This window comes from Athene noctua, chromosome 19 (genome assembly GCF_965140245.1).
Source record: "Athene noctua chromosome 19, bAthNoc1.hap1.1, whole genome shotgun sequence".
NCBI lineage: Eukaryota > Metazoa > Chordata > Aves > Strigiformes > Strigidae > Athene > Athene noctua.
This window is the reverse complement of record NC_134055.1, coordinates 4,527,368-4,540,524: the sequence shown is the minus strand read 5'-3', so window position 1 is coordinate 4,540,524 and position 13,157 is coordinate 4,527,368. Positions and strand designations below refer to the sequence as shown.

Genomic DNA, 13,157 nt, shown 5'->3' with positions numbered 1-13,157 from the left:
TTCACATCTTCTTATGAGCTTACACCTGCTGAGATGGAATATGATACGGCCAACAAGCAATGGACTACTGCTGCTAAGAAGGAAACATCTTCACAAGAAATGAAGGTGTCAAGGAGGTTTCAAAACTCAACAGAAAGCTGCCAAAGTGTGGACATCAGAACACAGTAAGACTGAAAGGAGCTGATGCCTGGAATGGGAGAAGAGAGAGAAGGAGCATTTAGCAAAAAAGACCAGCAAGAAGCTAGAGACTGATTAAGGCAGACCCTCCACTAATCCTTATAGTTTTCTTACCAAGTCTCTGCTTTGGAAATGGTGAAGGAGTTGATCATAATGTTGAACAAGATGCTCTGCTCAGCAAAGCTCCAAGAGCAACAGCTAAGGACCAGGCTGACTGGTAATCTATACTTATGCATTAATAAACAGGCATTTTATTTCTTTTGAGTACAATGCCATAGGGTATTTTAAGTAGTATAATTAGTTTGCTATTAAATAGGAAAATATATTATTCTATTGTACATATATAGATAGCTAGATGGCAAGACTGGAAAGATAGTTAATCTTTTGCAAAACATAAACCAGAGAATTTAATTGAATGCATTTATAGCCTAACTCGAAACCACAGGAGTTAGAAGTTTGGAGGTTGCTTCTGGCCTAGTAGCTACAGCCTATGGAAAATGGAATAGAAAATATAAATGAATTTTTCTCCATAGGAAAATGGAATTTCCTATGCCTGCTGGAAAAGCTGTTCCTCTAGACTAGTTTTTGACAGAAAGATTTTATGTTAATTGTATGTTTAACAATATATATAACAGTTCTCCTTTTTTAAGGGTGTTAGATCTATCCTGGATTAGATAAGAATTTCTTTTTCCTAATGACATTAATATTTAAAAGCTGACTGATACATATATATATATATAGAGAGAGATATATATATATATTACTTAAATGAAACATAGCAGGAACATGGACCAATAGAACGGTCTTAGGACTTTCTGTTACTGATTCTCCCAAAACTCTGTTCAGAATCATCTTTAAAATACCTGGTGGGGCTTTACAGCAGCCACCCAAGAAAGATGTCCAGAAAGGTGACTGATCTCAGAGAAAAGCTGTGGCATATTTTACAAAGTTTTGTAAATTGAAATGGAACTGTGACCTACAGAAACAATTGTTGTGCAGTGGTTTGGGGTTTTTTTGCAAGCTTGAGTGTATTTACAAAGAGGAAATCTGGAGAAGAGTATCCATTACTAAATGCAATTAAAGGGGAGGGAAAAACAACAGGAACTTACTGTAATTCTTGTAAAGAGCTTTGCTAAACTCCTGGGAATAGAAGCCACTGATGCTTCTGGTTCCAGAATTGTTCTTAATGAGCTTGTTCTATTCTTTGTTCTTCTAGTGAACTTCCCTTGATTCTAAAAATCATCAGGCACTAAACACTTTTGCAGACAAATGAAGTGGAGAAGCAAACTCTGAGGGCTTTTTAATCCAGGTACCTTCGATGAGGAATATTTGGCACCACATTCCTATAGATCAGAGGGTGTTTACTGAGACTGGACTATTTTACAGAAGACAGGATTTTTTTGCAGTATTTGTAAGTTCTGCATGTCTATTTGAATAGTGTGGTTGTTAAGTTATTTGTCAACTCTTTATTATTTATTATAAATTGTGATATAGTTAGATATGTGTGTGATATGGTTAGATAGGTGTGATATTAAAAATATTTATTGTATCAGACTTCAATTCATGTAGGATTCAAAGAGTTCAAGTAGGTTATGCATTTTGTAGGATAGAAATTTTTATTTTTTTTTAAAGAGTCCTTCCACATAATCTTGAAGGTTATTTCCCTTGCAAATTCATACTCTTGAGTAAATGTGGCTTTATCTTCATTATCAAAGGTTTTACCAACTGGGTTTAGAAACAAAAGCACATGTAATGACTAAACTAGGTTTGAGCAAATTGCCAGGGAGACAGGATGGAGTCTATTCTGCAGATCGTAATATTGCACCTGTTCTGTGGAAAATAAGTGATTCCATTTTCCACAGTCATCTCTCTGATGGGTTTGGCTCAATCCATATTAATATAAATAAGACAAAAAGTTTAAATTATACATGGCTGTATTCCCAGTCTATTTTTTCCATTTTTTCTAAAAATATTTTTATAACTTTTTCACTGCAGTAATTGTTCTTCTGTATCTTCAGTATCATATTCCAAACTGAAATATTTTTCTATATATAATTTCTTATTCATAGGACAATCAGGTTAATAAGATACTATGTTGTTCTTTTAGAGTGATTCTAAGGACACAACTTGAAAGGTGAGCTCAGAGGACACAGTGAGTTAAACTGCAGCCATTAGTATTTTGTTTATACAACATTGTTTTGCTTCCAGTAATCCTAAATATGCAAGTTTGCAAAGTGATGTTTTCTTTACATGTATATTGTACAAAATTATGGAAAATGAAAATGCCTGGCAAAAGTTTCTTTCCTATCCTACGATCACAGGAAAACATAAGTGACTTTAATGTAAATATTAACTAGTCCCATAGAACTGAAAATCTAGCTTTAATATACAAGGTGGGTTTGCAGAAAACCCCTCAGAATATTTTTGTGAAGACAACCTTGAAGCATGTTTATGATGTTGTTTTCACACTGAATGTTGACCACTGTAATTTGGTTAATAATTGAAGGCTTTGTACAGATTTTGTAATATTCCTATGCTCAAATGTGTAAGATTTCCAACCAATCTAGGATTTCAGAGTATGTTTCTAAGGCTGATCAGCTCTGTCTAAAAGCCAGCTGTGCAGCAGTTCAGCTATGATGCATTCCTGTCTCTCCTGCTGGAGTTGCAGAATATTTTGCATTCACTAGTATGAAGACCAACTTTCGTCTGAGTAAAACAGTTTGATAAGAAAGCAAAAAAAAAAAAAAAAAATCTTTTTCTACTTTCAGTACAGTATATTTGTTAACTTGCGTCAAATTCTTTGTGGTTATAAATCAGACAAGATCAGATGTGTGGTCTTACAGTCACCCCTTTCTGTTTCCGTGTCTCATGTTTGAGGTGACACTCATCTACCAAGAATCACACACCACGATTTTCATCTAGCACTGCTGTAATTTTGGTAAAGGCATTAAGTGATAATTTTTCTATTTGCAGGAAGTCCTCTGCGCTCAGCATCCCTGACATATGGTTATGGCACAAGCAGGCTTTTTTCACATGCCTGATATAATCCTGAGAATATGTTGTGGCACAAACCAGTTAGAAATTAGAGAAGAAAAGCAGAGGTTGTTCAGGCTTTAACAATGATTGAAGGAGGATGAGGCACTGGTTTTAAGCAGTAGTCGTCAGCTCTGCAGTGGGGTGGCTGGTGAGCTCTGGGACACTCTGGCTTGCTTTCTCCATTCTGGAATGGGTAAGGGCAGTGGGGACAGTAACAAACAGCATGGAGGTAATGACCCACTAAAGTGTTCCAGCTCTGGACATAGTAAATATATGTCCTTCTGTCTCACTTCTGGGCTGAGAGCAACCAATCCATTCCCTGCTGTTTTTTGAGAGTAGTCCTAGGCAAAAGGGGACTCATGGCCCCATAAAGTGCTGACTTGAGGTGTTTGTGATATTCCTCACAGACTGCCTGCTCATCATGTCTTCCATTCTTGGGAAGATGAAGAAATTTGGCAGTTCTGACATGGAGGAATCTGAAGTGACAGATGAACACATGGATGGGGAGGACTCCATGCTGGAAATGCCTGACAGCCTCCAGGGTGCACTCGGCACCAAGGTGCAGCCACCCAAAAGCAACATCTTTGCCAGACGTGGGCGGTTTGTGATGGGGGATAGTGACAAGGACATGGCTCCCATGGACTCCTTTTACCAGATGGATCACCTGATGGCACCTTCTGTCATCAAATTTCATGCCAATTTGGAGAGGGGGAAACTTCACAAGTAAGTTTGTCTTGTAAGATTTGGTTGTAATGAACAGTTTGACAGCTGCAGACTGTGTTTCTTAGAGCAGCATTTATTCTTTCCACATGAGTGTGCCCTTTTTTTCAGTTTCACTGTTTTCTTTGTCAAAATAAGGAGTGTTGTATCTGAAAGTGATAATAGCTGTTGTCTCTTGGCATCTCTTAAAATTCAGGCCATGGATATTTTGCCCAAAATTAGCAGTAGGCCTTAATTCACTTGCTTAAGACTGCTCAGTGAATGGACATTACTCCGAATGAACATGGGATTGCCTGGCTCCCAGGCCTGCAGTTAGACTGCCATAGTTCAATGCCTCTTTTAAGTCTTGTTCTCAACTTTTCAGCAACAGATAGATAATTTTATCAGGACAGTTGCTTGAAGACTTTGCTCTTGTAGACTGTGGAGGTCCATCTATACTAATATGTAGTGCTTACTACTTTACACAAGTAAATGAAAAATAGTATTCTGGTAGTTTGTAAAAAGTCTGCTAAATATCTGACTTCTAAGTAACTGAAATTTACCCTTGTTAGGCTCCTATCTACAGATTCCATCACAGGCTGCTCAGAAAAAGCTTTCAAATTTTATGACCGCAGAAGGATCTTCGATGCTGTAGCCCAGGGCAACACAAAGGACCTGGATGATCTGCTACTCTACCTTAATAGAACCCTGAAGCATCTCACAGATGATGAGTTCAAAGGTACCCTTTAGTGTTACATACCTTAAGTTGCTCTCTTCTTCTTCCAGTAGTGGTCCCAAGACCAAAACAAGAAAACATAATTGTGTTAAGTGTCTGCAGGAGATCCTCTAATAGCCAGTACTTCCCTATCGATTGGGCAACCTATTGGTTCTAAGGTTACAGGAGAATTCACAGAAGTTGAAATTTTCTCTGAAACCCTGAATGAGTTTTCTTGTCTTTTCAAAAGAACCTCATTAATTCCTGCATGCCTGGGAGTAGATGATAGGTTTGTAATCACTCCTACATAGCTGCAATTTCTTGTGTTATAGAGCCAGAAACTGGGAAAACCTGCTTACTGAAAGCCATGCTGAATCTACATGATGGTAAAAATGATACCATTCCCTTGCTGCTGGATATTGCAAGGAAAACTGGAACTCTGAAAGAGTTTGTTAATGCAGAGTATACTGACAACTACTACAAGGGTAAGAGAAACAGCTGATACAGTGAGTACTCTTGGTGATAAGACTGAAAATAGGGTTAGGGCAGGGCTCTCGGTCTTCTGCATGAGGCCTTATGCCTGAGGATGTAACATGCTGAAGTTCCCGTGTGTGATTAACGATCGGTGCATTTGTGCCCGGGTAATGTTTTGTTAGGTGCAATATTCTGCCTTTTTTGATATATAGTGATTTAATAGCAAGTTCAGGGGACTTGCATTTGCTGTCTGTGCCATCATTTTTTGTTTAATCCTGGAGCTTTTTAGTCTGTAAAGCTCTCAGTTCCACCATCTTACACGGAGCTGAATGAATTGTGGTGCCTGAAAGCTCTCAGTCTGTGTTAAATGTTGAAGACTTCTGTCTGATGAGTGTCTCTGTAGGCCAGACTGCACTTCACATCGCCATTGAGAGAAGGAACATGTACCTGGTGAAGCTCTTGGTCCAGAACGGAGCAGATGTTCATGCAAGAGCCTGTGGGGAGTTCTTCAGGAAAATCAAAGGGAAACCTGGCTTTTATTTTGGTAGGGGTGAGCACAGTATGGGCTTTATTGATTTAGTTACCTTAGCATTATCCCAAGTGCAAGCTGTTAAATAATCCTGTTTCTGTGGGACTGGAGACTCAGAAGTACCAGATGGGCTGTTCCAACGCTTAGTCCAATTATTTACTCCAAAGGCTGAGATTATAAAGAAACACAGTTGGTAGCTGATGGTGTTCAGTGTGAGCTTGGTGTCTGCATTGCTTTGTTTTCTGGGCACTGTATCCTTGGAAATGAGTTATAACCTTCTGCTAGCTCTCTTTTTGGTGCTTTTTTAAGCAATCATGTTTCTGTGATGCAGTTAAACCAAAGAAAATGTGATTCTAACAGCTGTCACAGGAATTGGTGCTATATCAAACAGAGAAATACACCTTTTCTTCCCATGGTGAAAGATGAGAACAGCATGATCTTCTTTCTGTTTATGCATGTGTAATAATGGGCGCTCTGACCCCTCCTTCCCATCGCTTGCCCACAGGGGAGCTGCCTTTGTCCCTGGCTGCCTGCACCAACCAGCTCTGCATTGTGAAATTCCTCCTTGAGAACCCCTACCAGGCAGCCAACATTGCTGCTGAAGACTCCATGGGCAATATGGTCCTGCACACGCTGGTGGAGATTGCAGATAATACTAAGGATAATACCAAGTTTGTTACCAAGATGTACAACAACATATTGATTCTTGGTGCCAAAATTAATCCAATCCTGAAGCTAGAAGAACTCACCAACAAGAAAGGCCTGACTCCATTAACTCTGGCAGCCAAAACAGGGAAGATTGGGGTGGGTGAGCAAATGTGTTTAACTGTCCCATTACTGTATCAAGTTATACAGAGTACATGCAAAACATTTATGCAGGACAGATTTTATCACTACTTATTGTTGGGGCCTTTTAGTTAAGTGGAAATGATGCTGCAGTTTAACATGCTAAACTGCATAGTCCTTAAAGGCTATGAAGTGTGTGTGTGTCTGCTCAGCTGGCATTATTTATATACCACTGGTATGCAAGGCAGCTCAGATGGAGACAGAAAGTGGGTCTGTGCTATCATTTGAACCACTGGAGGCCTTGTACTTTTGACTGGCTGATATAACTCATCATCTGGCAGTCCCCATTCAAAATGACTGTGTGCTCAGAGATGTGTAACATACACTTCTGCTTTTCTCTTAGAGTTTTGAAACATAACAGCAAGTTGTAAGTGGTATTTGTATTTTTCATTTCCCAGCATCCAGTGAGAAAATTGTGTTAACTTCAGACTTTGAACTCTGCAGTGCCCCAGTGGTTTGACTTCAACACAGTTAAACTAGGGAGAAATTAGCTATCCTGTCCTGTGGAGATACTGAGGAACTGGAAGTCCATTAGCACTGAAATGTTGGTTGTATTGTTCTTTTGCAATTAGATTTTCGCTTACATCCTCAGACGAGAGATCAAAGATCCTGAGTGCAGACATTTGTCTAGGAAGTTCACTGAATGGGCTTACGGACCTGTCCACTCATCTCTTTATGACCTGTCCTGTATAGACACGTGTGAGAAAAATTCAGTGCTTGAGATTATTGCCTACAGTAGTGAAACGCCAGTGAGTATGCACCTTCTTGACATTTTATTCACAGGCTGGGGGACTGCTGGGGAAGAGCTCTGTGTTCCACACAGTGCATCTTTTGCCTTATTTCTATAAAACAGCAATCTCCACTCCTGAGTTTAAGGGTACTAGAGGGCACGTTTGCTGAAGATTAATATACTTTTCAAAGCCCAGTACGTATTGGTTCCATCAAGATTCTCCTCTTTCTTCTTCTGCTCAGAACCGTCATGAGATGCTGCTGGTGGAACCCCTTAACAGGCTGCTGCAAGACAAGTGGGACCGGTTTGTCAAGCACTTATTTTACTTCAACTTCTTTGTCTATAGCATGCATATCATCATCCTCACCATAGCTGCCTACTACAGACCTGTAGAGAAGAAGGAAAAGGTATGTTACTTCTCTCATATATCAGGGCAACCACCCATTGTGTGATATCCCAGATCTGCCTCCCATTTGAATGTGTGTTCCTAACATCAGAATTTTCCTCTTTCCTGAAGGTAGGAGGGAGATTTTAACCCTGCTTGCTTCCCAGTATTGCCCCCATGCTGCAATACATTCAGAAACTTAACCTGTTTCCCCAGAGATGTAACTGCTTTCAACTGCTGGCAAGGCCAGGGCTTTCCTATCTCCAGTTTTGCTGAACATACCTACCTTCCTGTCTTGTACAGCCTCCCTTCACGTTTGGTCACAGCACCGGGGAATATTTTCGAGTGACTGGAGAGATTCTGAGTGTACTGGGAGGTCTCTATTTTTTTTTCAGAGGGGTAAGATATTTGAAACTTTTCCTTTTTGCTGTTTAGGTAGATGTAGGAGAGAATAAAGCATGCCTTTCCTATTCATTAGCATTGGCTGTTAAGATAATCCATGTTTCAGTCAAGGGTTACAAATCATTTTCCCTGGCCTGATGAGGAGTTCTCAGGTTACTAATTACCCCACAGGCTAAGATACATTTTTATCTATTGTATTAAAAAAGACTATCCTTAGAAGTCAGTGAGCATCTTGGCAATTAGCAAATAGCCAGGCTTGTATTAAAGATTACCCGTTTTAGCTTAAAGTCCCCATGTTCCTCTTGTCAGCTAATGGAGAATGTACAGTGAATCACAGGTCCTCAAAGCAGTGACTGAATGGGTGGTTGTCTTCAAAAGAGACACCAGATGTAAGAGAAATGATATATTGCTTGAAGAGTTCTCCCTAAATCTTGTGCCAGTGTTGTTTTTGAGCTATTTTTGTGAGATGCTTTGTAGATACCAGCTCCCTGGTACAGGTATCAGTGCTTAGCTGATGCATTCACAGGGGATACTTAATCCCTCCTTGGATGTAAACCTGGTCTTCATTCCCTTTTTTTTTTTTTTTTTTTTTTTCAGATACAATATTTCGTGCAGAGGCGCCCGTCATTCAAGACACTGATAGTTGACAGCTACAGTGAGGTTCTTTTGTAAGCTTCAATATCTTTGATGGCATTTCAGCATGAAAAAGATGAGTGTGTGAGATCTGTAGCTTTGGCTGAAGCCACTTGTCATAGGTAGATGCTTTGCTATAATTTCCTGGGTCCTTACAAAATACTTGCCACTGGATGTCATAGCACTTGAACAAGTGGGCCTGGATCAGTAATCTCCTTTGGAGGTAAAGCAAATGAAGTGTCTAGAAATTCAGTGACTGTGTCATGCAGCAGCGTTAGGAATAGATCTCCAAGCTGGACTTGCAATTGATTGTATGCATTGGATGTGCAAAAATCCTCCCATTCCTAAAGGAGGATTTCTCTCCATAATTTGGACCCTTTTTCTTCCCAGCTGGAGTGCAGATAAACAGGGCAATTTCATGGGTCTGTGGAAAGAGAGGTAGTGCCAAAGAATTAATTGTTTTCAAGGACTTTTCTTCCCTCCAGTCACAAGGAAGAGCAGGGATAAGAGTACAGAAGTTTGTATGTGGGGAAACTGAGGATTTTGCAAGAGGAACAGTAGGATTTGAAAAGGGAAAGAATGAAGGGAAGAGAGGAAGTGTCTGTCAAGGCTCCTTTGTGTTTTAGAGAATCCCTCATTCTGCCTCACAGGGCTCCTCTGTTTCCAACACCTGTGGCCAGCTTGGCACTCTGCATTCAGACCATGCTTGTCTTTCAGCTTTGTTCACTCCTTGCTCCTCCTGAGCTCTGTGGTGCTGTACTTCTGTGGCCAGGAACTGTACGTGGCTTCCATGGTCTTCTCCTTGGCGCTGGGTTGGGCTAACATGCTGTACTACACCCGTGGCTTCCAGCAGATGGGCATTTACTCTGTCATGATTGCCAAGGTCAGTCCAGTGAGTGGGTGATGAGGCCAGCAGAGTGCTTAGGTCAGGACACTACTGCCAGCAGCCCCGTTTCCAGGAGAGAAATTGCCATATCTACCTCCATGATGCCACGGGGAGATCTCGTATCACTCTACTACACTGGGCCATTATTTTCTGAGTGAAGCAATGCAATTTAAATGATGCAGAAAAACCTCCTGCTCCTCATCCACACAATTTTATTATTGCCTGCCATGCTTCAAAATAACTACAGTTGGATAGACATGGATGAAAGTAGACTGAGAACAGTGCAGAGTGGCCTGGTATAAAATGGTACAGCTTTCTGCCAGCTGAAAATTTAGGTGTAGTTTAAATGTTGCCAGAGCAGTTAGCTAAGAGGCAGTAGCTGGCAAATAAACATCTATATAGGATGTAGACAGCTAGCCCTAGAGGGGAAGAAAGATGAAACTGTCTTGATGTGGTTGATGGAAGTATTTGGTGTGCATATGTCTTGCATATGTGTGTAAACTGTGCCATGAATAACAGAGAAAAATGTTTTCTTTATTAAAGTTTAGTATCTCAGCAGGATAAACAACAGTTTAAAGCATTTTCTACCAGTTTTTGCTGCTGCTTTTATTAAGTTTTAGCAATATAAAAATGTTCTGTTTCCATGTTACAGATGATCCTTAGAGATTTATGTCGCTTCATGTTTGTCTATCTAGTATTCCTCCTGGGATTTTCTACAGGTAATACCATACTTGGAGTTAGTTTTTTGTTATCTTAAAGAATCTTAGAAAATTTTATATTTTGAGTGGTTTAGACTTTTTTTTTTTTTTCCAACTAAAACCTAGCAAATGAACCTAATTACAAAAAAATCTCTTCAGAATAACAATTATGTGTAATAATTTCACACACCATTTCATCCCTGGGTCTCAAACTGCTTTGCAAAGCTGAATGGAAAAACAGTCATTCTGTTCTATGCAGATAAAACTGAGATAACACCTTCTGAGAGGGTGTCAGTTACGGGGAATATTTTATAGAGCAATTTCACTGGGCACAATGCACCATGAAGATAACATGTCTTACTTTTATGCTCATTTTCATTGCTTTCAAATGAATTATGACCTTAAATTGTATTTTCATCCTGCATGTGTGATTCCTGTTTTGCAACAGCTGTGGTGACTTTAATTGAAGATGACAATGAAGGGCAAGACACAAATAGCTCTGAGTATGCCCGATGCTGCCATATGAAACGAGGCCGCACATCCTACAATAGTCTGTATTACACTTGCTTGGAGCTTTTCAAGTTCACTATTGGGATGGGGGACCTGGAGTTCACAGAGAACTACAGGTTCAAGCCTGTGTTTGTCATCCTTTTGGTTCTCTATGTCATCCTTACCTACATCCTCCTGCTCAACATGCTTATTGCACTGATGGGGGAAACTGTGAGCAAAATTGCACAGGAGAGCAAGAGCATCTGGAAACTCCAGGTACATTGGTTCTGTGAAGCTGCTATCCAAGACAGAGGGTGTGGGGAATCATAAGAAATTCAGAGAGAATCTTTAGGAATTGACATGTTTCTAAATTAACAGGTCATTGCTTCTTTCTGATTCTCTGAACAGTTCCTAAAAGAAGTATATTATCTCCTCTTCCATGCATATTTGACGTTTTGCCTGAGCAGCTGTTCCCAGTGTTTCACAGATGTTCAGAATTTAAGAAAAGAAGTACTTTTGTAATTAGACAGAGTTATTTGGGCTTTTGATGATGGAAAATCCTGATCAGACTATGAAGACAGGGATTATGCAAGGGGAAAACCAATCTTTACCAGAATCTCAAAGGCACATCAGTTTTTGTTTCAGGTAAGAAAGGGAACTTCATAGTTCTAATCACAGGGCAGTAATTCAGCGTTTTCAATGACATATTAACAGAGAGAGATGTTTCAGAGATGGTTATGATACCTGCTCTAAGATGGTAACAATGATACAAGCTCAGGGTTTTTGAATTAAAGGCAGAATTCAGGATTTATATGACTTTGAATCAGTGGCCTCTCAGTGGTCTGCTTTCTTTTACCTGATAGAGAGCCATCACAATCTTGGATATTGAAAACAGCTACTTGAACTGTGTGAGGCGCTCGTTCCGGTCTGGGAAGCAAGTCTTGGTGGGGGTCACACCTGACGGCCAAGATGATTACAGATGGTGCTTTAGGTAACCTGTTTGTATGTCAAATGAACAATCTTTTTATAGACAACATTAGGGTATCTGGTAATGGGAAGCAGAACTTCCCCCCTAGAGCACTCTGAAAAGCAGTGCACTAACACTGTCTACAGTAGTCAGTTTAATCTGTTTTCTGGGTCAGATCTGAGGCTTGAGAGGTGGCAGTTTGGGATATAAACTCATCCTGGAGTTCTCTGGGGATCCTTAGAACAGGTATTGGTTTTGTTGTTCTCTCCCCAGGGTTGATGAAGTGAACTGGTCCACGTGGAATACTAATCTGGGCATAATCAATGAAGACCCTGGGTACTCTGCGGACCTCAAACGAAATCCAAGTTACTCTATTAAGCCTGGCAGAGGTGAGGGTTTCAGGGAGCTAAACTCTAGCATGGGGTACACACTGTGATGGAAGAATTTATTAATTGTTAGAGGGCAATCAGTTTTATGCACTTAATGATAATGGCAGTAGCTAAGTTAATAGCATTTTCAGTCAGCACAAAAAGTAAAGGATTAAGTGGGCTCATTATTCACATAGCAATTTTACTCCCTGGAATAGAAGCCCCATAGATTCATCATTCTGATTGTAAATTTTTACAAGGCAGATGACATGTGTAAATCCTGAGGAGATGGAGCAGTGTATTATGGCAGCCAGACAGCCAAGAAGCTACTTTGGAGGTCCCAAACCATATAGTTTGAGAACTCAGCACCCAGCACGGAAATATTTGACAGTACAATCCATCTCTGCTGTACTTGCCAGCTGAAATATGGAAAACTCATGGCACAGTATGGGGAAGAAAACCACAAAGTCCTTTCTTCCTGCTTCTTTCTTCTCCTTTCATCAACTTCTTATTTAAACCACTTGTATATTTTCTTTTGTTTCTGTGGAGGGGAAAAAATTAACCATTCGTTTCCTTTTTTAGTTTCAGGGAAAAACTGGAAAACATTGGTTCCACTTTTAAGAGATGGAAGCAGGAGAGAAGAGACTCGAAAACTATCAGAAGAAGTCAAACTAAAACCTATTTTGGAACCTTATTATGAGCCAGAAGATTCTGAGACGTTGAAGGAGTCACTTCCAAAGTCAGTCTAATCTTATTTTATTTTTAAGAAGAAGGTTAATTCTGGTTCCCTATGTTGGTCCTCACAAGCAGGGCAATTACAGCACTTCATTCGTAAGAACAGGGATTTCTGAAAAAAGGTCAGAAGACTTAGGAAATTACCCTGTGCAAGGATTCATTAAATATGCTAAATAAACTACTTGTTGTTTAAGCTCATGTCTTCATGGTTATTTTTAATATAAATCAGCAAGAAACTGTTTATACTACTTGATTATATTTACTTAGCTAGATACTTGCATTTAGGCTGTCTCGTGAAGTGTTAGAAACAGTTCCCATAGTTGGGGGATTTTTTTGTTTTGTTTTATGAGTAAATACATTGAGAACTTCCCACACTTAAGAGCTGTCT

General features: G+C 39.9%; 1 protein-coding gene across 3 annotated transcripts; it reads left to right on the top strand.

The window, feature by feature from the left end:
* Positions 1-165: 165 nt before the first annotated feature.
* Positions 166-12,950, top strand: TRPV1 (transient receptor potential cation channel subfamily V member 1). 3 transcript variants are annotated; one of them, XM_074922555.1, is made up of 17 exons: positions 331-394; positions 1,394-1,486; positions 3,621-3,936; positions 4,485-4,651; positions 4,960-5,112; positions 5,505-5,645; positions 6,136-6,434; positions 7,049-7,225; positions 7,449-7,613; positions 7,895-7,990; positions 8,591-8,661; positions 9,344-9,509; positions 10,165-10,231; positions 10,659-10,975; positions 11,563-11,690; positions 11,940-12,055; positions 12,617-12,950. In XM_074922555.1, the coding sequence occupies exons 3-17, from the start codon at positions 3,635-3,637 to the stop codon at positions 12,781-12,783; spliced, it is 2,532 nt and encodes an 843-aa protein (XP_074778656.1). In that variant the 5' UTR covers positions 331-394; positions 1,394-1,486; positions 3,621-3,634; the 3' UTR covers positions 12,784-12,950. The 3 variants fall into 3 exon arrangements, with proteins under 3 accessions (XP_074778654.1, XP_074778656.1, XP_074778655.1); XM_074922554.1 differs by having other exon boundaries at positions 332-394; positions 1,394-1,588; XM_074922553.1 differs by lacking the exon at positions 1,394-1,486 and having other exon boundaries at positions 166-394.
* The last annotated feature ends 207 nt before the right edge of the window (positions 12,951-13,157 follow it).

What these genes read in the sequence shown, in the direction of transcription:
- TRPV1 (XM_074922553.1), top strand. Translation starts at nt 310, where the DNA reads ATGGTGAAGGAGTTGATCATAATGTTGAACAAGATGCTCTGCTCAGCA. An exon ending in CCTACAGTAGTGAAACGCCA is followed by an intron (nt 7,226 to 7,448) that starts GTGAGTATGCAC and finishes TCTTCTGCTCAG; the next exon opens with AACCGTCATGAGATGCTGCT. An exon ending in AGCTACAGTGAGGTTCTTTT is followed by an intron (nt 8,662 to 9,343) that starts GTAAGCTTCAAT and finishes CTTGTCTTTCAG; the next exon opens with CTTTGTTCACTCCTTGCTCC.